Source organism: Danio rerio, chromosome 5 (assembly GCF_052040795.2).
Source record: "Danio rerio strain M-AB ecotype USA chromosome 5, GRCz13ab, whole genome shotgun sequence".
NCBI lineage: Eukaryota > Metazoa > Chordata > Actinopteri > Cypriniformes > Danionidae > Danio > Danio rerio.
The window spans coordinates 42807041-42833090 of NC_141025.1; the positions used below are offsets into that span (position 1 = coordinate 42807041).

General features: G+C 35.3%; 2 protein-coding genes across 33 annotated transcripts in view; both read right to left on the minus strand.

Moving 5' to 3' along the window:
* Positions 1-26050, minus strand: part of epg5 (ectopic P-granules autophagy protein 5 homolog (C. elegans)) — a 1176376-nt gene that overhangs the window by 554876 nt on the left and 595450 nt on the right. The window lies entirely within an intron of this gene.
* Positions 1-26050, minus strand: part of atxn2 (ataxin 2) — a 59431-nt gene that overhangs the window by 1590 nt on the left and 31791 nt on the right. For 4 of the 29 annotated variants that reach the window (XM_087252670.1, XM_087252656.1, XM_087252668.1 and 1 more), the window contains 11 exons: positions 25421-25528; positions 20737-20807; positions 20307-20656; positions 19337-19403; positions 17877-18017; positions 13025-13042; positions 12298-12370; positions 8370-8563; positions 6432-6558; positions 3630-4003; positions 903-1077 (listed from right to left, as the gene is read on the minus strand). In XM_087252670.1, the coding sequence (XP_087108796.1) occupies positions 903-1077; positions 3630-4003; positions 6432-6558; positions 8370-8563; positions 12298-12370; positions 13025-13042; positions 17877-18017; positions 19337-19403; positions 20307-20656; positions 20737-20807; positions 25421-25528 (1698 nt within the window). Of the gene's footprint in view, positions 1-902; positions 1078-3629; positions 4004-6381; positions 6559-8369; positions 8564-12297; positions 12371-13024; positions 13043-17876; positions 18018-19336; positions 19404-20306; positions 20657-20736; positions 20808-25420; positions 25529-26050 lie in introns of all 29 variants that reach the window. The other 25 variants (XM_087252681.1, XM_087252667.1, XM_087252679.1 and 22 more) reach the window with 8 other exon arrangements.

The window sequence follows — 26050 nt, forward strand, 5'->3', positions numbered from 1 at the left end:
AAATATTCTGTGTTTATTCTTTTGAATAAGTTATGAAGTTACAAACAGTCAAATAACGCAGCAGTACTAGGATAACAGTTTATAGTTTAGATAAAACCTCAGATGTTAAAAAAAAAGATTGAAATCACCGTCATTCCATTTAACGACGCTCAAAAATGAAAGCTTTAGGCAGCAATTACATTTTCACCAATAGGTGGCGACAAAAAGCCATCAAAAATATGCCATTGAATAATTCTTCAAAAATGACACATCTAGCAATAAAACAAAGTTTTATGAGTGAATAACTGAATCATTTATTGAAATGAAACTAAATATACACTTTAATATACATTTTATGCTAAATATACACTTTATAGATTTAAAGTTGTCAGCAACAGTAGTTATAATAGTGACATTTTCACTATTTTTTAATATTTTACTATTTATTTTTTATTCAGCGGATTATTTCTTTTATTCTTAATACAATTACAGGTCCCCAGTTTTGCTTGTTAAAACCTAGTGTCTTGCGGTACTGTTTTTGTAATAAATTGAAAGCAATTGAAAGCGGCTGATCTAATCTGTGACTAAAACACCATAATGTTATCCGAACAGTGAGATTTGTGATGTTACACCACTAGACAGATACTTAGAAAAAATTGTAGATAATATAAATTTTGATTATGGGTAATATAACACAAGTGACCATTGCAATTTGACATGCGGGCTGTTTTTGTCATGGAAAGAACCAGTGCAAATGATACTGATTTTCTTCAGCAGTAAATAGCGATATTTTAAACACAATATCGTAAGTTCTTGCTCTTCGATTGTGATCTATGATCAATAAGCTGTTAAAAAGCATTTCATTTTATATAATATACTTTGTTAAGGTGAATTCTGTTTGTGGAAATGAACTGAGGTCTTACCAGGGGTGAGTGTGGAGTAGAAGTGTGTGCCTGAGGACACTGGGATGGGGTTGAGGGTGCCCTGTGGCAGCGCAGGCTGGGGGCCTGCAGGAGCCTGAGTGGCCATCAACATCATAGTGGGGGGGTGTGAAGGATTCCCATGATGAGGGGGCACCATCCCTGACTGCATGTGGGCCTTTAAGAGACAGCACCAATGAGTTTTCTTTAGTATTTCTATCCACTGTTTTACTACTGTATGCCCCATGATATGTTGCTTGAATTATGTTGAACATATTGAAGCTGTAAACAATTAGTGAAGTGTTTATAAATAAATGGGTGCAATGACATGTCATCATTATTATTATTCTGTCATCATGTCATTACTCTTACAGTTCATACACTGAATATTAAAAGGCAACTTAGAGTATCCCTCATTTCCATGGAGTGGTATGGTTTAGCACATTACAGTACAAAACGGTTTGGTACACATCACCCTGACAAGGTTTGAATTTCCCCTGCAAACAGAATTCTTACCGGGCAGGTGTGGTGTATGCAAAAAATATATAGATCATCGTCATACTCACTCAAGGAAGCAAACCATATGGGTCATTGACATATCATGTCTTTTGCACACTCAAGTAGGCCTGTCACAGTAATCAATATATTGACTTATCGCACAATACTTGGACATGACCTTAATCATTTTAGGTGATGCAGTACATACACTGGCCATACTTAAAAAATAATAATTATAGCAACATTTTAACCGATTGTGCAGCATTTCTATCTCTACTGGAGGTGTCAGTATGGTTAAAAACACCACAGTATTTACTAAAAATTACTTTAATATATTTTCCTGTGGGTCTCCGGAAACTGAAAATAGATCTGGTAACAGATATCGCAGCCTCTGTTGCACTTTATTGTTAACATTTATTTATTATTTTTTTTAGAACATAACCGTTTTCACATTCTAATTTTAATGCCTGATTAATGAATTGTTAAAATAACTACAATGAAATATTACAATTTGGTGAAATATATCGTAAAACAAACAACAGACATCGTGACAGGCCTACACTCATATTCATTTTCATATTTCAAAGGTAGATGTGTGACAAGTATGCGTAAAAAGAGAAGTGATGCTTTCTATACGTTTAGATACAACATTTGACCAGTTCTGTAAACAACAATAGGGGACAAACAGAAGAAGATCACGTTCTTGCTTCTTAACGTGTTCTTTTGTCTCAAGAAGTAAGTAGCTAGCTTAGTTTAAAAATGGGTTGAGCATGGTTTATGACTGCACTTTCATTACTCATTGTAGTATAGCAGTGTATTGTTTCCCTATGAATTTAATATAGAGCTTCCCATTCAGTCATGCCTCGTGTCTCGTTGCATACACAAATGTCAATTGTCTGTAAACGAATAGCATTTAGCAGCTAGTCTAGCTCCACCCTTGGTACTCTTTTGTTGTGCCAGATAACCTTCCAAAAAACTGTATAGTACAGTTTTTCATTTTTGATATTACTGACAGGGGAAATGGAAATAAATGTGTAGCTGTACTGTAATGTACTATCAGGAGCTGATATAGTGTGGGGCCTTAAGCAATTCCAGCCAAAGGGCCCAAATCCTAAATGCACCCTTTCTACTTGCATTTAATATTTATTTCTTCATTCACTCACTAATTTTCTTTTCACCCTAGTCACTTTATTAATCAGGGGTCTTCACACCGGAATAAACCGGCAACTTATCCAGCATATTTATACGCAGCAGATGCCCTTCCAACCACAACCAATCACTGGGAAACATCTATATTTAATTCACCTGTAGCGCATGTCTTTGGACAGTGAGGGAAACCGAAGCACCAAGAGGAAACCCATACGAACATAAGGAGAACATTTAAACTCCACACAGAAATCCCAACTGACTCAGCCGGGGCTCAAACCAGCGACACTCTTGCTGTGATGCAATCATGCTACCCACTGCGCCACTGTGACAACATATTTATTTATACTGCTGTTTTTTATATCACTTAATCTTCTTTTCGACATATTAAATAAAAATAATTTCTAAGTAAATTTTGTAAAATGAATTTACAACTAGAAAAGAACACATATTTTGTTTATAAATCTGACTGCTAAACTGCTCCATGATGATTATTTTATTTTGTAATAAAATTATTATTATTTATTATTACATTACATTATCATAATATTATATTTGATTGTATATTAAATAAAATTTAACCACATTAAATAATTGTCCTTATGGGGTATTTTGTGAGGAATGTGGAGGAAATAAATAAATTGAATCCATTTTGAAAGAAGGCTGTAACATAAAAAAATGTAGAAAAAGTCAAGCGCTATGAATACTCTCCGGATACACGGCACACTGAGTATTACTGTACTGTAGAAAACAGAAAGAAAAGAATCCAGAGAAACAAACATAGCTAACACAAGAGTTTTGACCATAGATATGTCAGCAATAATAATGTTGCATTTAAATACCAAGAGTTATGTTGACTTAGATAAAAAATGAAGCACAAAATCAAACCCACCTCTCACTCAGATTTCTCTAGGCACAATGCATTATTGGTAGAGCAACTTTTTAATCTGAAGTGAATTGGTTCTGTTTTTTTTAAATAGAAGTTTCCTAAATCAGAAGTGCAACCCATAATGTGCTTTAGAAAATCCTCATAAAGTGTGGTAAAAGTTGGACGTAACCTTGGCTTCAGTACTGACTAGCACTCACCTGCTGCACATGAGCCATATGGTTAGGGTTGTACCCATGCTGCGGGTGGATATAGACGGCCTGCTGTGCCGAGGGGAAGCTGGCCTGAGGGGACTGTGGGTTTGGGCCGGGGGTCATGGAGGGTGGGGTGGCTGCCAGAGCAGAGTACATCTGCTGCTGCTGTGGGTTGCCCAGGTGGATGGCCTGAGCTGCAGCAGCGGCGGCCGCCTGATGCTGTTGATGCTGAACGGGGCTGGGGGCCGGGTGACTGCCCCCGTGCTGGGTACCCTGCTGGGGCTGTCCTGTCGGGGTGGCAGAGGGCTGAGGGTGCTGTGGATGAGGGTGCAGGGTGGAGCTTGGATGGGGAAACTGCTGAGGAATTGGGGTCTGTGACACTGAAACACACAAGTACAAATGCTTATAACGCATGATAAAACTGTCTAAATTAAATCCAATAAATATGAATGTTAATAAATAAATATAAACTAAAGTCACCTGTAGAAAAGGCATTTGTATTTGTCACATATCATTATGTGTGTACACTTTATTTATATGTATGTAGAACTATTAGGGCTAATTTTATTAATGCAGCACGTGTTTTTTGTTTAACCCATGCAGTCAGTAAAAGATGCAACACCAGTTGAAAATTACAGAGAATGAAAAATGTACAAATGGTAAGATTACAAACATGATGTCTTATAGCCCTGTCTACAAGAAAAAGTTATCTGCTTTTACTATCAATGTGAATTAAGTTTTCACCACATTCATGTGATACCGAAAGCTTAAAATATCACTCGATGGTGATTTATACAGCTGAAACAGACAACTTTTCTCACCCTCACAGACCACACTACAGTAGATGGTTTGCAGAGACAACTCCTCAAGCATTAAAACGCAACATTGCTGCATGTTAGTAGCTAAACAGCATGTACAAATGTCACAACAAATTACTTGTTACCTCAGAAAAGTCATAAAATGTCCATAAGCTACAGAAGGGCATAAAAATATTCAATTAAATAAAAAAAATATAATGTTAATTTACAGATTTACTATATTAAATGTATGTATTATAAATGTATGGTCTGCTACAATATTTTTCACTTGTACTTCTGTAATTGATTCTTTTCTTTGAAAACCAAGACCAAATTGACTGTCATTTTTATTGTTTAATTAAAGCCATAGTGAAACTTTAGCAAAGTATATGAGGAAAAAACTATAAGAAACATGTTTAGTATTTGGTCTTAGGCCATGTACTTCATTACGCTTCTGCGAATCATTTTCATATCGGCGCATTTTTATAAATTACACATACAAAAAACACACTTAGGTCCCTGATGTTGTAATGCAGTTATGATTAAATCTTTAAATCAATAGACAGTCCTAATAATAATAGAAAAACAAAATGGTGCTTGTTTTTAAGACCAAAAATACAGCAAAAATATGTATGTATATCTTTTCAGTACATGTAAATTTATGTGTGTTATGGGTGGTGGGGGGCACTAAAGTTTTTGCTATATTATAATTTTAAATTAATCACATTAACTTGATAACAAGAAAGCTTTACAATATACACATACCCTCCGGCAAATGTAGTAAAATAATATATCAATAATAATTTTATATTTTTCAGCAACACAGAGCTCACAAAATTTGTTAGTCCAATGTCCCGGTCTATTGTTTTTTTTTTAGCCAGGCAACCAAAATACATTTCCACCTGCCTGGCAGGCCAATGGGAGAAAAAATACATTTCAATGCTTTTGCATTTTCTCACAACTGGATAATTATGTATGTGCTGTGCTGCTGATACGGCAGCAATAAATCCACTTGTTGGTGATAAAGAAAATAAGCCACAATATCATCAACTACCACCCAAGTAACGTAACATAGGGTTTCTTAATCAGTTTAATCGCTTGTTCTGTACTGAATGCGAGTGCATGCGTCACTGTGAAAAGCACATGCAGAACATAGCCACGTAATAAAGAAAGATAGAACGTACGTTTTAAGTTAATAAGGACTGCTAATGTAATAAGTTAATGTCATCTGTCAGCTTTTTGCAATTATTTAACAGAATCGATAAACAATTGGCAGTGAAAGGAAATGTTTATTTTTTGACTTGTGCTTAAAAGGATAGTTAAAAAAGCAGTTACCCAAAAATGAAAAAATAACTCACTATTTACTTTACTATTTACTTTTTACTCGTTTAGATTTTTATTCTTTCTGTTAAACACAGTTAAAGATATTTTGAAGAAAAAGTTTCATGTTTAAAAGAGAAAGAAACAAACAGGTCTGAAGTTAGTGAAGGGTGAGAAAATAATGACACAATTTTCCAGTTTGGGTAAAATATGTATTTGTGTCGTTTCTACTTCAGAGCTAAAATCATTCAGATTTTACAGGTAGCAATAAGTTAGTTATAGAAATAATCAAAAATAACCACAAGGGAACATTTTATCATACATACATAAAACAATGTTCACTTAACATCTTTTTTTGGTTATTTAAAAAATAATATATAGCCGATAAGAAATGTCATTATATCTTTTTTATTTAGTAAGTGTATGTTTTTGGTTTTATTCATTAAATAATGTATTTTTTATTTGGGCTACCAAAAACGTAAGAGTGTCTGTCCGAAGTGCTCCCAGGAATTTAAAATTTTGTGAGCCCTGTAAAAGATCACCTTATTTTACATAGTGTGCGAGGCTCATTAGAAAGACCAACATTAACTGCTGTAGAGTTGAGTTATTTATCGAAAAGAAAAGCAATACATAGCAGTGACACTGTATGTGGGCTTGTTGAGCTTAGTCATTGTGCTGGGGAAGTTCTTACCATACATAGTATGCGTCTGCTCACCATACTGAGTGGTGGAGGAAGAGACCAGGCTGGGCTGAGCGTGAGTAGGAGGGGTGATCATCCTCGCACTGCCCTGAATCACTGGACTGAACACATGCTGAGCCTGGACACACATCAAGCCAACATCCTATTAATGATCATCATCACTTTTCTTGTTTACAAATGAAGAGTTTAGACGCAAACTCAGATTTTGCTCTAAAATGAGTGTTTTTATTTATTTTAGTAATTAGTAATACCACATTTATGGGAAAGATTAAGTTATTTTCCTGCTCTTTAAAGTAAAATAACTCAACATAAACAAAAGAAGGCTGAGAAAAATGTTAATTTTGAATAGAAATTTCAGACGGCACAGGTTTTTGCATCTGAACTCTTCAAATATTGTTGGTTCAAATCATTTCATTTTCTTTGTAGACAGATTTAAAATTTTGTGCAAATAAACTAAATATATTGAAAGCATATGATCAGGAATTTATTAACTGGAAAACGTTTGCAAGATGCAAAATACTGAGTTTCTTTATATTATGTACAACTGCTGTCACACAATAAAGGAATACATAAACATCTGCATCACTTGTGGACATTGTGGAGAAAATAGACCTGCATTAGAGGCAGGTGAACACTTGATCTACAACATTCATTTTCCTCTAATATTATAGTGAAAAATGCAAATCATGGCAGTTTCTCTTTAATGACAAAAATGTCTCACAGTCTATTACACAGTCAATTAATTTAAGTGACACACCTTACCCTCAAAATACCCACTTTTAATTGCATTCACACTATGCAAATAAGCTAAAATGACGTTTTATAAAAACCTCACTGGGATGTTTGTATATGTTAATATGCTATCTTCTTGAGCATTTCTTTATTCAACTCCTTTGTCAAATATAATAAAACAATATATAATAAAACAAACATTAGACAGTGAGGTGAAATCAAAACATGGTGAAATATAGACAAGATTTAAAACTAAATTAAATACAATATAAGCCGAAAAGGAAAACAATTTGATCTAATCATGCAGTATTGTTTTTTTTAGAAAATCCAAAATGGGGTTTCAGATTTTATTAAACAATTCACCCTTTCTTCTCAAAGAATGGGATCAAACATGCAAACATCGGAGAACCACAGTCATTAGCTATGCATCTTTCCATCTAAAGATGTTAAAAAAATGTACGAGCAAAACAGGAATATCACATAAGATGTGCGAAAAAAGCAGCGTTTCCATCTAATGAGTAAAAGAGAACAAAATCTTCACTTTCTGATTAACAGGCACCAAATATCAAAAGTAAAAATGGAATTCAATGCGGTAGGAGAAGCTGCGTCAATCTTTTCTTGATTTAACAAATGACTTGCGCCTCAGAAGACGTTTTTTTAATGCTCATTTTGCACATCTTGGCGTTTCCGTCAACCGTTTTTTATGTGCATATCCAAATGCATATAAAAATAGGTGGAAGAAACATAGCTAGTGTCATCCTTCCATTTTAAAGCAATGCACTTTTAGATGTATGCAGCAACATTTCAGTATGTGTAATAGGATGATTATTTTGGAGATTAGAGTTAATAAAATAGCTCAATAAACATACATCTGGATCCAACAGAAAATTAATTCCATGGATCTGTAATACGCTACTGCCTACATACACCCAAAACACTTTTACTTTAGGACACAACTATGCATAATGCAAAATTTATTCAGCATTCTAACACAGTTTCACTTGAAGGTGCTCAAAGACACTTTTATAATCGCGTATAAACGTGTCCAAAATTGCACTCTCCAAGTAGATACTGTATGCTATTTGACAGGTTGTGGACATGATATTCTGTAGTCTGAATCAGTGTATCGTGAGATAAATCTGCTAGGGTAAGGAAACAGACACTTTTTGTGTTCATTTTGTATTTTTATCACTGTACCTGGGACTGGTAATGGGGCATCTGCTGTACCAGAGGCTGACTAGCAAACTGCTGTGGGCTACAGGTGAAGTACTGAGTAGAGTAAGCTGGACTCGGTGCCACAATAGGTGGCCCGGCAGCTGTAGCTGAATGCATCATTGTAGACGTGCCAGGCGGGTGATGCTGGTCTGGTCTTTGCTGTGGCATGTTCTGAACTGAAAGCAGATACAGTAAAATAAGAGAAAAAGACATGGGCATAATCTCATCCAAAATCATTACAATCAGAAGTCAGATCATAAGTGGAGAAAATTCCGCATCACAAATTTCTTAAAGGAATAGCTTATGCAAAAATCTAAATTTACAGTTAAAGGCATAGTTAATACAAACCAATGATACAAATTCTGTCATCGTTAACAGACACTTTATTTGTTTCAAATCTTCCCGAGACGCAAAAGATGGAAATCCTGTAAATATTGACTTCTATAATATTTGCTTTCTGACTATGGGTGTCAATGGTTGCAGCTCTTTGGCTTTCAAATGTCCTGTCTTTTGAGCTCAACAGAAGCAATAAATTAATAAAGGTTTGGAACCACTCGGGGGAGTGTAAATAGTGAGTAAAGTATCATTTTGGGTGATCTATCTCTTTAGTTTACCACCCTCAACCCACTGAAGAATGTTTCTTCAGATTTTTAGCTAATCTGTGGCCCTCGGTGCAAGTCAATGGTCACCCGTTTTTGAGATTCAGCATCCAAATCAATACCCATGGCTCTGAAGCCTTGTAAAATCAAACAGTTAGTCTGTGTTGGAAATTTAACATTGTTTTTAATGTTGTCAAAGCGCACGCACACATGTAGAAAGCTAGAGCTTCTGGACGCCACATGAACGTATACCATGTCTGCAAGCACACTTCATAGTAATAGCATACTTCATGCCACATCTTGGACAATCACACGTAAGAAATATTTGGCAAAAAATGTGGATTGTTTTATAATCTCTTGTCACCTCATGTGTGATAATGAGCTCATTAGAGGTGTGTGATATGAGCTAAAATTTATATCAGATTATTTTTCACTGTCTGGACAATATTGCTATTATTACGCAATCAGTGATGGGAATAACGGCGTTATAAATAAACACTGTTTCTTAGAGTTACTTTTTTCAGTAAGAAGTAATCAAACAAACCACTGCTTCCCACATTGCAGCAACATTACCATTAATGGAAATAAAATGTAGCGTTATAGATATACTGTATAATTTGTTGTAATTAAACTCACTGAAGCAGTTTTCAGTAGACTCGCTCTCATCTACCTGCTGTAAGCTGAGAAAATACTATGTACTATTTTTCTATGCTAATAAAAGACTACTGGAACATTCAGAGTATAGGAGTCCTCCTAGCGTGGCAGTTTCTCACAGCTCCAATATACATCCCTGCCATTTGTCTTACAGAAACCATGTGCTTTTCACCATACACTATTCATCTACTCTTGATCTTCTTCAATATAACTTTGTCATGTTTGGTGTCATTCGACAGTTTATGACTTCAGCGTTTCAGTGATGAAATCAACAAAGACATTGATGTATATCAATGTACAATTTAATTAATATTGTTGAGTAATGGCCTGAGGAGAGTATGTTAATGTACTTTTCCCTCACTTTATCTCCTCAACTCTGCTTTCATTTTCAGCTAGTTTTGGCGGTAGGTATTACACTCATGTTTGCCAATGCTTTGCTCAGAGTATAAAAAGGAAAGATAACTGTTGATCGGGGAGAATCATTTTTACTCTGCGTCTCCCGCACACCGGTGCTTAGCCTCATCTGCTAACGAAGGCAGTTTTACTGTCTTTATGCAGAGCAGTGCATACGTTACAGCTAAGTTTCTTTATACAGTATGTTAGTTTGTTTCATTCTACTGTCTGTATATTTAAACACGTAACTTAATAAATAACATTGCCTCCTTTGAGGTGTTGAGATTCTTTCACTTTATCAATGATAACAATTTCAGTGGAGTAAAATTAATTAAAATGGATTCAAATAATTAATTGATTTAAACACACCATCCTTCAACTGCTTTCTGTTCTCGATTATTGGTTTAGGATAGCAGCATAAGCTTTAAGCCAATTCTAATTTTTGCAGGAGTATTTTGTGATTCACAGAATCAAATGTTTTTTAAGATCTAAAAATACAGCACCTACAACATTACCCTTATCTAAAGGTTCCTTTATAAATTCTGTGAGAAGGTAGTTTGCCATTTATGTTGAATGTTAAGGCTTGAAGCCAAACTATTTAGTGTACATTAAGTTACTTTGTCCTAAGTAGTTGATAAGTTGTTCAGCTACCAACTTTTCCAATTTTTTTTGGAAATTATTGGGAGTAGAAATTGGTCTGTAAATCTGAACCTCATCTGGTCTTTTCCTCAAAATAGGGGTTATAATAGAAATTGTTCATTTTAAAAGGAATTTACTTTCTTTAATAGATTGATTTATCAGATTTGCCAAAGGCTTTAGCTAATATGCATTATGTTTTTTAATTAACATAGCATCTATTGTAAAAATATATTTAGCCCTTGAGTTACTGAATTGATTAATAATTTGTAGTATCATGTCTTCGTTGATACCACTTCATAGGTTTATTTGTGCGCTTCTTAAAGGTGCTATATACTGCATTGGTTTAATAAGCTAAATTGTTCTCTGTTATCTACATGGTAGCTATGTGGCGGCTTAGGTAAGTTAAAAAGTTCTCATTTTTGTAGAGGCTCATTTATTACTGCAAAAATACACACTAAATCAGAAGGTCCTTATTGACTTATTTGGAAAAATCATGAATATTAATGAGCTCAGCTTACACACACAGACAAAAATGTGCAAAAAAAAATCATATTTGTAATAATCATAAAAAATTAACAAACATGGTTAAAATATAAACATTAAAAAAAAAAGTGGTGGAGAGGTTTATTTTAGCATGGGCTAACTGAGCTATCGAATACAAATCACCAGACAGAGTAGCCTATTTTGCTCCCGAGTTATGACAGAGGTGTTTTGTGTTGTTTTTTGAAACTATATTGTGAAGTCCAGAATTAATATCAACCTCTGGACAAACCGATGACATTCAATAAAGGGTTGCTATTCTTTCACATCAGAAAAATCACAATAAAAGCTGAATGACATGAGATTATATGTAAGCAATACTCACAAGTCTACATGAGTCTGTAACCTCAAATTACAAACATATCTGGCAAATTTTCCCTTAAACATGATCAATTAACAAAAGGTACAATTAAACATATCTTATGCCTCTGCAGGGTGGCGATGAATACATTTATAATCTGTATATCCAGAATTTTGCATTCTGTTGAGCTGGAGCCGTTGCTCAGTGACAAAGCAACAAACTGCAGCTGGCTCTGACTTTGCTGCATCTCCCATTTTCAAAATATGAGTCTCATATACATAGCAAGTTTAACATTAACTGACACTTAAATATTAGGAAATTATCATTTTTGTAATCTCAAAATGCAGCCAGGGGTGTGCATATCAATGATCCTGTTTACAACATATCAAGCTGTGGATTAAAACATGATAATATTGTAAATAGTTCATTGATGTTTTGCACAGACTGATCAATTTGCTTCATAAGACCTAGGTGTATCATCAGGAGCCACGGGTATTAATTTGGATTTGTTGGTATGTTGATTTTGAATCTAAAAAGCAGACTTGCATTAATGTTTTTGAATCAATAATGCCCACAGATTAAGATAAAAGTCTTCTTTCAATCTTCTTCTTCTTTAAATTAACTGTAAAAATTCTTTTTTTGGATGAACTATCCCATTACTGCAAATAACATACAAAAACGGTTTACAAATATATACATTGACTCTAGAAGCACATAATGACTAAAGCAGAGGCAAAAACAGCCTCAAGCGACATTTGAAAGCAGCTCTAAGAAGCATTCTCACCTTTACCTGATCTGTAGGACTTGGTCTGGCTCATGGTCATATGAGGAACCTGAACATGGTACATGGCTGGAGGCTAAAGGATGAGGAGCAGAGCTTGAGATGCAGAACTATATCTGAGTTCTGAGTTTATGCTTAGATCACAGTTAAAAAAAACAGTTGCTGAATGCATCTTAAGATAATCATATACCTCTGAACACCACAATTTGAGTGCTTTTCAAATAATAAGGTGAAAGATGCTTGAGCACTTTTTATTGTTACGAATCAATATGTTCAACCCCACATTTCTACGTTTCCCCAAAAGACAGTATTTTTCAGATGTGCCAAGACAGCAACTATGGCAGATGGGGTTGTAAAAAGCAATTCAAATACACAAATCAATACATTTTTGCAAAATACTGACATAAACCCACACAATTTTCTGGCTTTTTCAGTTCTGGTCAAGGGTTCATGCAAAAAAAGCTTCGATGCTCTTACAGAACAAAAAAAAAAAAAAAAAAAAAAAAAAAAAGAAATGTTAAAACAATCGATTACCAATTTTGAAGCAAAACAAAAATCTTAGATAATACTGGTAAATCTTAGATGACGATAAGCTAATGTAAAATGAGTTTACTGACAACATTAAGACAAATATAATAATAATAAAAACTGGGCAAATCAAAAATTGCTGGTCAGTTATGCAGACAAAAATCTCATACACGTTAAAAAAGAAGCTTAGAATTGCACAAACCTTCCAGATAATGCTTTTCTAATGGAGAGAGAGGAAAGAGGGAAAAGAAACAAAAAGAACCAATCTTTAGTGTGATTGTCAGTGGCTTTTTTCCTATAATAAGATTTGTTTTCTAGAAAAGTGACTAAAGATGAATCAAAATATTTTAGGAGATGCTACAAATAAAATGAAAGAATGTTGCATTTGGGGTTTTGCATTTACTGAAATGCATCTTTCCACTCTACACCACAGTATATTATACATTTATTTGGATAAGTACATGAATTAGTTTGAGAGCATGCTACACTTCAAATCATCATGTTCGGAGCCTTAAGGTCTACTCATGCCAAGTCTGCATTTTTAGTATAGCATAATAAATATAAAGCAGTGAACTTTTATAGTTTTGTGTTTGAATAAAATATCATTCTTGTTTGAATCTGTATTTTACAGGATGACATTTCTTTCTGATTTAAGTGTCATTTAGGTGCTACGTCTCCAGACATGTTTATTTGATTTTTGGACAATAAGTTTTAACTAAAGAAATATTGGGGAAAAAATCTATATTTGGTGAAATAATCACGATTTTCAAAATATTGTTACTATAATATTGAGTAAAATGTCAGTTCAGTTAATTTCTTTGCGATTTTCAAAATCTGACCAATTGCTTTTTTGCTTGACCAATTGCTGTTTACTTTAAATGAAAAAATGTTTTTTATTTGAAATTTGTAAGAAATGTTATCACCTTTACAGAATAAAACAAACAAAAAAGGCATTTTACTCAAACTCATATTAATAAATCAAGAAAATTCCAAAAAAAAAACAAGATCGTGGTAGGCACAGTGATGTTAGATAAATAAAACTTTAAACATATTTATTTTAACAGAACTATTTAATATGACTTCTTGTAATATACGTATTGCATTAACTGGACTATTAAGCTTGAAGCATCAGAATCTGTACTCGGTATTGGCCGATCCCCATGACAAGAAATCGGTACTCAGTATCGGCTGCAAAATCCTGATCAGAGCATCCTGTGGAAATATAAATTTCTATCAACTAATTCCAAATGAACAGTAATCTACGTATAACTGAAAAGTTATATTCTCTGGTTTTTAATTATATAATTTCATTAACATCCCAGCTAGGAGGGACATTTAGGCCCCGTTTACACTAATGCGTTTTAGTTTGAAAACGCATAAGTTTTGCTACGGTTACGCCATCCGTCCACACTGCGCCGGAGTTCTCGAGCGCCGAAAACGGAGCGTTTCGAAAACGCTGGAGAGGCCGTTTTCATTCTGAAACGCAGCTGCTCCGTCTCAGTGTAGATGATGGAAAACGGAGACGTTTGAAAACGGAGGCGGGGCTGCAGACATTCGCCTCTCTGATTGGGGCTTTTCCTGAATATTAAGTAGCCTAACACGCACAGTTCAGTCCTGCATCTTCTCCGTGTAAGTTAAAACTTCGCAAGTTTGATCATGGCTGCATCTCTTCTTCTCAGTTTGATATGGAAAACAGACTATACCGAGGACACGGGTAAATCTTCAAAGGGAACAGTGTACTTTATAACTGCATTCACATCACCCTGGCTACGTTGTTTTACTTTCTCAACAATAAAATGTAAACATATAAGGAACTGCCTATTTTCATTTTAATATTAACAACTAAACAGACAGCAAAAATGTTGAGGCGCCGTGCTGCAAATATGAGCGTCATCTTCACTGTGTGCATATTTATAACAAAACGGAGCCTACAACAACTGCCTCCTTTCAATTTCAGTGAAAATACGAAACACACCCTCTCTTTGCTGAATATCAGTTTTAATCGATAATGGCCATTATAAAAGTATAACATACAATAAGTTTATACATTATAGGAAATAAAGGCAAGCGATCAGTCAATGTACAGAATGTACGTGCTTACATTAATCATTAACTTATCTTTGCGCTCAGCCAAAACACGTTACCTGAGAACAAGTAATAGATTCCAATGTCCAATGAATATGTCGTTAAATAAAGACAAGAAGATGAAAGAAATATTCCGTTTAATAAATATAGTGAGGTTAGATCCAGCGGGAGATGCTTGATGAGAAGTCCGACTAGCAGAGCTCTCATCTGGGTAGATTGGCTACAGCGCTTGCCTGAGTGTGAGTGTGGTCACGTGATGTGCGTTTTCAGCGTTTTGGTGTGGACGGAGAGCAGTTCAGAAACGCTGGGTGAAACGCGAGTGTGGACGCGGATCGTTTTCATTCTAAAACGCCGTTTTAAAACTAAAACGCACTAGTGTAAACGGGGCCTTAACCTTTATCTCTCTGACTACAGGCTAAGCCAGTGATGCAAATGCTTTAAACGACTCTGTCTTTGTCTTCGGGTGTTGCTTTTATGCTACAGAAACCCTATGCTGATTAACTTGTGTGGTCAGTAGCTGGGCTGTTTTTTAACACCTATGCCATGCTGACTCCAACTCTTAATTTGCATGCTCTGTTTAGCCATATCCCCTCCTCCTAAGAACACAATATAGCCATGAAATCTTTGTCTCAATTCAGACTAATTCAGACTTATGTGAGACTTGTGTGAGACTTGTGAGAGACTTGTGAAAGAACTTGCAGACTGCGGACCTCTAGTAGTCTCTTGCAGACACATTGGACATATTAAAGACGCTGTATGACTGCAGATTAACCAACACGTCTCAATAAAGGAATTCTGCTTGTTTCAAGGTCTCCTGAACTGGGTTCTCTCTTCTTTTTCACTCATTTATTTTTTTACAACAATCCCTAATAGTAAGTTTAATATAAATTTTGATACACTTAAAAATAAGGAAAGTATGCATATTAATGATCCCATGTACAACAACATCTCAGTCAGTATTTTGGCTGACGAGTACCTGCTGACGCATCAGCTTGTCGGATCTGCACGACATAGAATGTGACCTAATGTACATGTAAATCTTGAGAGCGTAACTTCATGAGTCACGCAACAGTCTGTTTAGTGTTCTGATTGGCCTGTTTTTCACCGGGGTTTTACACTCATGTAATTTACAAAAGATTGAGAAAACAATGGTGTCTGTGGCTTACGATCTGGCCATTTCCATAAACTGATCTCTCATTATTAGGCCCCGTTTACACTAGTGCGTTTTAGTTTGAAAACGCATAAGTTTTGCTACGGTTACGCCATCCGTCCACACTACGCCGGAGTTCTCGAGCGCCGAAAACGGAGCGTTTCGAAAACGCTGGAGAGGCCGTTTTCATTCTGAAACGCTGCTGCTCCGTCTCAGTGTGGATATGGGGAAAGACGGAGACATCTGAAAACGGAGGCGGGGCTGCAAACGTTCGCCTCTCTGATTGGGGCTTTTTCTCAATATTAAGTAACCCACACACAGTTCAGTCTCGCATCCTCTTCTTGTAAGTTCAGACTTCGCAAGTTTGATCAAGGCTGCAGTCTCCCCCTTCTCAGTTTGATATGGAAAACATACAGAGGACACGGGTAAATCTTCAAAGGGAACAGTGTACTTTATAACTTTATTCACATCACCTTGGCTACGTTGTTTCCCTTTCTCAACAATAAAAAGTAAACATGATATAAGGAACTGCCTATTTTGTTTTTAATATTAGCAACTTAACAGACAGCAGAAATGTTGAGGCGTCGTGCTGCATATATGAGCGTCATCTTCACTGTGTAGATATTTATAACAAAACGGAGCCGATAACAACTGCCTCCTTTCAATTTCAGTGAAAATACGAAACACACCCTCTCTTTTGCTGAATATCAGTTTTAATAATCGATAATTATAAAAGTATAACATGCAATAAGTTTATACATTGTAGGAAATAAAGGCAAGCGATCAGTCAATGTACCTGGATTAATCATTAACTTATCTTTGCGCTTAACCAAAACATGTTACCCGTGAACAAGTAACTTAATAGATTCCAATGACCAAAGTCAGGGAATTGGCTTATGTCGTTAGATAAAGACAACAACATGAATGAAATATCACGTTTAGCAAATATAGTGAGATTAGATCCAGCGGGAGATGCGTGATGAGCAGTCCGACAAGCAGAGCTCTCATCTGGATAGAAATGCTGGAGCGCTTGCCCGTGAGTGTGTGTGTGTGGTCACGTGATGTGCGTTTTCAGCGTTTTGGTGTGGACAGAGAGCAGTTCAGAAACGCTGGGTAAAACGCGAGTGTGGACGCGGATCGTTTTCATTCTACAACGCCGTTTTAAAACTAAAACGCACTAGTGTAAACGGGGCCTTAGACTATAACTAGCTATCTCGATTTTCAATGCATCACTGATAAATAACAAACTAGAATTTGTGAATGACCATTTTACAGTATAGTAAAATTTATTTTGTGGTACAACATAATACTCAAGTTTATACTAGTTTGGTGTCCACCTCTTGTTTTTTTGGGTTTTTTTTTTTACCAATTGTTTTTTATTTTAAATTACAATGTTTTTTATTTGAAATTAAGAAATTTTATCACCTTTTTTATCATCAGAAAAAAACAAACAAAAAAGCCATTTTACTCAATCAGACAAGTTCAGAAAAAAACAAGAATCTTCAAGTGCTCTCTTAATTTTATTATCTCATAGCCTCATTTAAACCAGACTTGGCATGAACAAGCCTTTCCTGGCCCTTCTCACTAAATTAAATTGAAACCTAATCAATCATATGCAGGGTTCACATGCAAATGCAGCTGACAAATGAAAGTAAAGAAGGAAGGGATGGTGGAAGAAAGAACGCAGTGACAACATCAATGATCTTGGCACATGAATGAAAACTAAAACATGTCTTTGATGTTTGGGGAAAGATGTGGGCTTCCATGCACAGAGCAAATGAGATCAGACAAACAGAGACGGTCATACAGCATTGCTCACCTGAACGCCAGGACTGACTGGTGTCAGCGGGTACATCTGGAACATGGTCTGGCCGTAGACCGTAGGAGGCTGCTGTACAACGATGGAAGGGCTGGGTTGACCCTGGGGTCGGGTCAGAGTGGGGGTTGTTGCTGGTTTGGGCTGAGGAAAAAAATAAATAAAAGGAAGACGTATGAATGAAAAAATACAGAATTACCTTAGATAGAAGCCTTATTACACAGTGTTCTCCATAATATTGGTATCCTTAGTAAATATGAGCAAAGAAGGCTTTGACAAAATGTCTTTATTGTTTAACGTTTTGATCTTTTGTTCAACGTAATAAAAAGAAAACTATGATTTCATTAAGAAAATAATTTAAAATATAGAACAGTTTTATATGAAAAAGTATACTTGTTAAACGTGCGTGTCACAATTATTAATAATGTTATGAACACATATTTTAAAAGTTTGTTCATCTAAACCAAAAACTGCACTATTAATTACCCTCATGTCATTTAAAACCCTTGAAACATTCGTTTGTCTTCGCAACACAAATTAAGTTGTTGTAGGAGAAATCCAAGAGCTCGCTCATCCTCCACAGACAGTAAGGTTTCAAATTAATTTAAATATTGGAAAGGTACCAAAAATGCTTCCTCAAAACAGACCATATGCCTTTAGTGGTTTAAAAGAAATATTATCAAGCTATGAGAATACTTTTATGTGCACGTTGAACAAAAATAACATTCTTCAACAGTTTCTTCTTTTCAGTGTCAGTATAGGGTTCATGTCTTTGCCGTGCCTGATGTAGGATACTGACCTGACCTAGGATGTGCCTTTGTTTTGTTTTATTTTTTTAGAGAAAGTTGCGCACAGATATCCGATGACCTTCACAACCAATCACAGTCATTTCTGTTGAGCACGTGATGGCAAATCAGCGCCGTTTATGAACACGCTCAACAGCGCTTATATATTAGCGGGAAATGGACGTTTTTATAATTTCAGCACTGATTGGTATCGTGACAACATTAGTTGAAATCAAAGCTAAAGACGGTCCAACAAAATAAGAGTGTAATAAAGATAATTAAGAAATTCCAGTCAACTCTAAGTGTTATCAGTCTGGAAGTGGATGTGTGTATATCTTGTTCAAAATCACTGTTAGGAGGATGATTTGAGTGAGTAAATAATGGTTAAAAAAATCACAGCAAGAGGATAAGAAGTTTGTTGGGTCTTGATGTGTGCAAGTCTCCAAATCTACAATTGCATGTTACCTATATTGAACTAGATAGTTTGAAAGAGTAAAAAAAAAGCAATCATTTAAATGGCGAATTCTAATTTTTTTTTATTGGAAAAATAGTAAAAATATCAAAAGGTTTTCATGCTTATTCGGTCACATTTAACGAGGGTGCCAATATTAGTTAAGCAGGCTTTGTATTTTGCCTCAGAAAAAGTAATATCATTACTAAATAAACTGATTTACTTACAGGGGAGCAAAAAACTCTTGGGTTGAACTCCTTGGCATTGGGATTGAGAGTTGATTTTCTAACACTCCTAAAAAGTGCACAAACAATACACCAACATTGTTTAATTCACAATAGAAATAAACATTTCATAAGAAATAATTAAATGTGTGAAAATTCAATTGTTTTAGCTTCACATATCTGGGTGTGTATCATAAGGCATAAAAATACTGCAAAAAAAAAAAAAAAAAAAAAGTGTCCTCTTCAGTGCTTCCCACAGGTTTAAAATATACTTGTGGTGGTAGCCGGACTGAAACATACCTTTTACCCACAGCATACAAATGGTCAACTACATACAACAAACAAAAAACTAATGCGATTTTAACTATATATATTTTTATTATGACACTGTTATACACCTATTCTTTCAATGGGTTAAAGATATTAAAAAAGTTGTTGAAAGAAAAGAAATCCAATATTTCTCTTACGTTTGTGCTATTTAGGTGCCATGTGCACCCACTGACAGATAAAGGCTCCTCTCTCTCTTCAAAGTTTCTTTATTGGCATGACATTTTGTACAGTATTACCAAAGTATTTTAGGTATGTAAAAAAATTAGTTGATTTACCGTTTCTAATGTTGTACAAATATTTTGCAGCCAGTATAGGTGTAATTTTGTTCTCTCTGAATATATATCATCTGGTTTATCTGTGTCGTTTATTAAATAATGAATCATTTAAAGTTTCTCTCACAGCTGCAAAAAGGTAATGGAAAATCACAAACTAAAGCGGCTACTTTAGAAAGAGAAAGCAAAAGCCGAATCCTGGACATTTTAAGAGATTCAGAAAGCACTGCACGCCCAAGTAAAGTCTATGTGTGGGAAGCACTGGTCCTCCTTTACTTTTAACAAAATCAATTTATCGATTTGACAGGCAAATCTAACATTGATTCACAACGATAAGGCTACTGTTTCTCATTTGTCTTGTGCTGACTCACTCTGCTACAGGGTCGTTCTTGTCCTCCTTCTCATCCTTATCTTTTGTCACAGCATTGGCCAGAGGCGAGGTGGTCTGCACGCCCTGGGACGTCACATCAGGCCCTCGCTTCTGCTCTGGGACAGCAGAGGAAGGAGAGAGCGAAGGGGTGCCTGCTTTACTACCTGCTGAGGTGACGCTCACAGGGCTGGAGGTTTCTTCACTAATGCTGGACTCGGTAGAGGCTTTAAGTCCTGTCGAATCAACTGAACCCTTTTCAGCTGCTTGATCCTTTGGCTTTTCTCCGAGGTCCCGCGGAGGCTTGGTCCCCATAGCTTCAAAACCTGGATCTGAACTTGAGCTAGGCTGCAACTACAAAAAAATGCAGTGCTTTAGTGAATGGAAGAATGGAAGCTTCTTATGAAACATTGCTAATGAGACTGAAAACTTACCCTAAAAGCTGCACTGAATTTCTTTAAATTATCTATTTGTTTTCTGTGATCTGAAGCCATGCTGGGAGACCCTAAAATAAAAAGAGAGAAAGAATAAATTCTAAAAAGCACATTAGATACAAACTATTTTTTTTCAGTGCCTTTAACTCAAGAATTGTTTGTATACCTTTAAGATTCCTGTGTCCAAAGAATACCTATACATAATTTACCCCTGTAGCTCCTTTTGTTTGTTTGGATGTTAAATTCGAAAAATTGCATTTGGAAAAAGAAATCGTGTTGCAATTAAGAATACATTTCCAATAAGGTGGGTTAATAGCCATTTAAATATTTTTTTTCAAAGCCTCACATGGGTTAGGGCTGATTTTAAACGATATTAAATCAAATCGCAATCATAATCTATGACAATAACATTGATTAGATCTGGATTTTTTTACTCTATATTAGGGCTGTGCAATTAATCGAAAATCCGATTTCGATTTTGGTTTCTAACGATTAGGAAAAACTATTAATCGAGATAAACGATTATTGCATCATATACCGTCCCTTTCCAGTTGTACACGTGTTGCTCTTAAAAGCGCAAAAGACCGCGTGCTTAAAACACGCACACACAGTCGCACACACAGTCATGCGGTCAGCATTTGATCTTATTCGCACACTGAGTAGAGCGCAACGCACTCATCTCATCTTAACGTGAGCCCTTTAAGGGTCTAATTGGTGTCAAAACGCAGTGTTTAGTGATTATTCATATTAACCCTCATTTGTGTAATAAACAAACGAGTTGAGGATCCAAAGACATGTGAAACAGAAACCATTAGTGACAGCGTAATTTTTATCATTAATCAAACGAAACGAGAAAATCCCTTACTGCTCTGGACTAGCTAAAGTGCTGTTCTTACAGTGAAGATGGTTAAAGAACAGTTTGTTTCATATTTTTATTTTATTGTATTTATTTCTCTTTCCTTTGCAGGGAGAAAAATAACTGTATATATACAGTTAAAGTCAGAATTATTACCTTCCCTGAATATTAGTAACCCTTTTCCCACCGATTTCTGTTTAATGGAAAGGAGACTTCTGAACATAATAGTTTTAATAACTAATTTCTAATAACTGATTTATTTTATCTATGCGATGATGACAGCACATAATATTTGACTAGATATTTTTCAAACTACAAGCATTCAGATTCAAAGTGCGATTTAAAGGCTTAATTAGGATATTAGGCAAGTCTTTGTATAACAGTAGTTTCTTCTGCAGACAATCAATAATATATTGCTTAAGGGGGCCAATATTATAGACCTTAAAATGGGTTTCAAAATATTAAAGCCTGCTTTGATTCTAGCCGAAATAAAACAAATAAGACTTTCTCCAAAAGAAAAAATATTAGAGGAAATGCTGTTAAAAGTCCTTGCTCTGTTACACATCATTTGGGAAATATTTATAAAAAAAAAAATCTCAGGAGCGCTGATAATTTAGACTTCAACTGATAATCGTTTTGAATAATTGTGATTACAATTATGACCAAAATAATCGTGATTATGATTTTTACCAAAATCGAGCAGCCCTACTCTATATTGATCTAAGAGGCAATCATAAAGCAGAAATGTGCAACAATGGGAATCTTAAAGTCTGTTGATATTGTCCTACTTCAAGGACATTCTGGGCCCTCCCCTGAAATGTATGATGTTTACATATGGTCTAGGGTTGCATGATGTCAACCAATTTGGCATCGTACGATTTCTAATGTGAAACATCGCGATGGATATTGGCATCGTTGTCGAAGGTGCCGGTGAACTCTTTATTTATGAATAACTAATTCATTCATAAGAATTATTTAATTATTTGTAGCCTACCGTTTCAGCTACCTGAGCCACATAGTCTTTGTTTTACCCATAACCAAATCCTAAACACATGAAGAAGTTACACACAAATTACCACCTGTCAATCACTTTTTCCGCAGGACTCTGGCATGAATAGGCAGAGTGATCTGTGTCATTATAATGGGTTCGACAAACTTGGTTGGTAAAAAAAGGTGCAAAACCAACAATAACCAACCAACAGAAACCAGCCAACAGTGTCTGAGGATTCCGCTAAAATTACTAAGTACAAGTGTGAAAGTGAAAGACTGAAGCATTGTACTGATGCTGTGACACATTACCTGATAGATTAAAAAAACCAAAGAGTCATTAAATAGAGACAAGATTAAATAAATATCACGTTTAACAACTATAGTGAGACACGATCCAGCAGTACATCCTTGATAAACTGTCCGACGTGCACTGCTCGCAGGGGTTTTGTGCTTAAAGCACCTATTGCTAGATGAAGTAGCAGTTTAAAACTAAGACGTATTAGTGTAAACGGGGCCTAACATATTTTTCGTGAGTGGGTTGCTGCTGCGACAGGGTCGAGGCAGACGATAGCGATGCCAGCTCAGCATCGTAATGTTTATCGGCCATCGGCAATGGACGATGGCATTGTCTATCGACCTAACCCTAGTATGGTCAGAGGGGTCCAATTTTACTGCATGTAACAGTGTTGTGGCACACAATCATCATATTATAATGCAAACTATGCATCATTTTAAATTGTATGAGCTGTAGTCTTACATTTATAGAGCGAGAGTCAATTTGACTCAGTCCCTATAAGTAGAGGATGAAATGTCAACTTCCAAATCCCTCTCCCAAGAATCTTTAAGGTGTGCAGTAGAAACCGAAACATGAGAAGCAAATAGATATATAAATTTGATATAATCATCATATTAGAGATGAATAGAATTTTCGGACAAAAAAATTTATCGGCCTAAAATGTTGTGCTTTTTAATGGACCCTCTAATTTTTGTGGCTTCAGTCATCGTTGGGGTACTTTTTTTTTAATCTGGAAGCATTAACAAATTAAATGGCAATTTACATAGTTATCATTCAATATGGAAAATAATTATCCTGATTGCATTTTTACCATATAGCCCAGCCCTAGCCTCTTATCAATTCTTTTATTGTTATATATTTTCAAGTCATGTCTGTTAACCTTTTACATTTACCCCAAAACATCAAATGTAAGTGCTTTACTTTTTGCACATATCTTTCAGAAGAAAAACATTGTTTCTGATGTTTCGGTATCACTTTTTATGAAAAGAACAAGAATAAGAATCAAATTGTCAGGCAAGTGAAAATTCAAATATTAGTATTTAAGTGCGATTTAATGGCCAAACAGAAATATGAATTTCACTGATATTGATATTAACTAGCGCTGTCAAAATTAGTGCGTTAACGCATGCGATTAATTTTAAATAATTAACGTGTTAAAAAAAATTTACGCAATTAACGCAGTTGCAGGTTTTTTTTTTACTTCCTGTTTTGGTGGACGTGTGTTTAACATGCAAGAAATGTGTATAAGACCAAGGAAGCACTTTTTGAAGGCAAGTGTCTGTGTCAGGCCCGTTGAGGGGTGTCAGGGGTGGAGTGAGCGACGTATCTGAGTAGGGGCGTGTGCGCGCGAGACATACCTGAAGGACGGTGGGAGTGAGTTGCGCGCGACATACCTGAAGAGCTAGGAGGGATGCGATGAAGAGGGGTGTGTATTTAACGACCGGTTTGCGAGAGATTATCATTCATTTGCAGGCATCCGGGAGTCTCTGTGCATTTGCGGGATACTCCTAGTCTTAGCAACTGGATGAATGTAAAGGAGGATTAAGCAAAATTGTTTCTACTTTATAACTAATGTTCTCAACTCACAGCAATAAAACTTTACATTGAGTGCAACTGTTTGTTTTCAAGTTTATTATTTTAATTTTCCATTTTCCATATCTGTAATGCCTGTATTTTGGCATTTTTTTGCAGTCCACTTAGAATCCAACATGGAAATCAATGTTTTCTTTATTGGCATTGAAATTGGCATTTTTATTGGTTTTGAAATTCAAATGTCATTAACATGCCTGTGTTTTAATTTCTGTAATAAATATGGCTGTCAAGCCAGAATCTTGATGGTTTATTGTGGGTATGTAGTTTACATGAAGAAATCTGTTACAAGTTAAACAAAAATTCTAATAATGAATTATATAGTATATAATATAATATAGTAATATTGAATTTAAATAGTGTTTGTCTTGCGTTTACATTCATTTTATATCTGAATAGCCAAAATTACAAGTTTCAGTATTTTAAATGTGATTAATCGCGATAATTTTTTTAAAAAAGGTGTGATTAATTAGTTAATTTTTTTTAATCGATTGACAGCACTAATATTAACTTATTTTAGAAAAACTATGTATCCCAATAGCTATAGTTATCCCAATAATATTGTACTTCATTTTACCAACATATTATCCCCAAAATATTTTTATAATTTCATTATATTAAATTATGGTAACACTCCATCTGAAGCATACGCCACCTACACTTGTTTTGCGGTTTGTGCATGATTTATAAGATGAACAGAAAAAGTCATTTCTCACTCTATCTGCATTTTCAGTGTCAGCAATTTTGCAGAAGAAAATGAATTCTTAGAAGCCAAATCCCTAATTCAAACTGACAACCTGCAGTTTCTGCTTTCTTCTTGCTTTATGTCAACACAGCAAAATCGAATGCAGCACAAAAAAAAAAAAAAACAGCTTTAGCAAAAGCTTTAAAATTCAGATTAGAAGCTGCTGGCAATGGATGATAAATAGCATGACATCTCCACAGGTACACACCCTTGCCGATGGATCGAGCAATGCCTGGAGAAGCTTCAATAGGCTTAACATTCTCCTTGTTGGCATTGGGAGAATTCTGCCTTGTCTCTAGTACTCTTGATTCTTTGGCTATAAAACAAACACAAGTTAAAAAATTAGGCTGTTGCAAGACATGGTACAGATGAAATCATAAACGGGCATTAAAATGCCTCATGACAGTTCCCAGCACACCCCTTGACAATTAAAAATTGTATCAATTTCTCAGTATATATGGACGATAGGTATTGGTGCAGTTTCACAGGACTCTGGTAGCACTTTACAGTAAGCTAATGTTATTTCATGCATTTACTAACATAAAGAAATGAATTCAATTCAATTCACCTTTATTTCTATTGCGCATTTACAATGTAGATTGTGTCAAAGCAGCTTCACATAGAAGATCATAGTAAGTTGAAACAGAGTAGTTCTGTTTTCAGAGTTAATAAATTAATAAATTAATTCAGTTTCAGAGTTAATAAATTACATTATAGCATTCGTTTGTGTTTGATTAACATTTGTTCATGAAAATACAGATATACATTGCTAGTTCATGTTAACTAATGGTGCATAAACTTATGTTAACAAGCATGAATTTGGATATTAATAATGCAT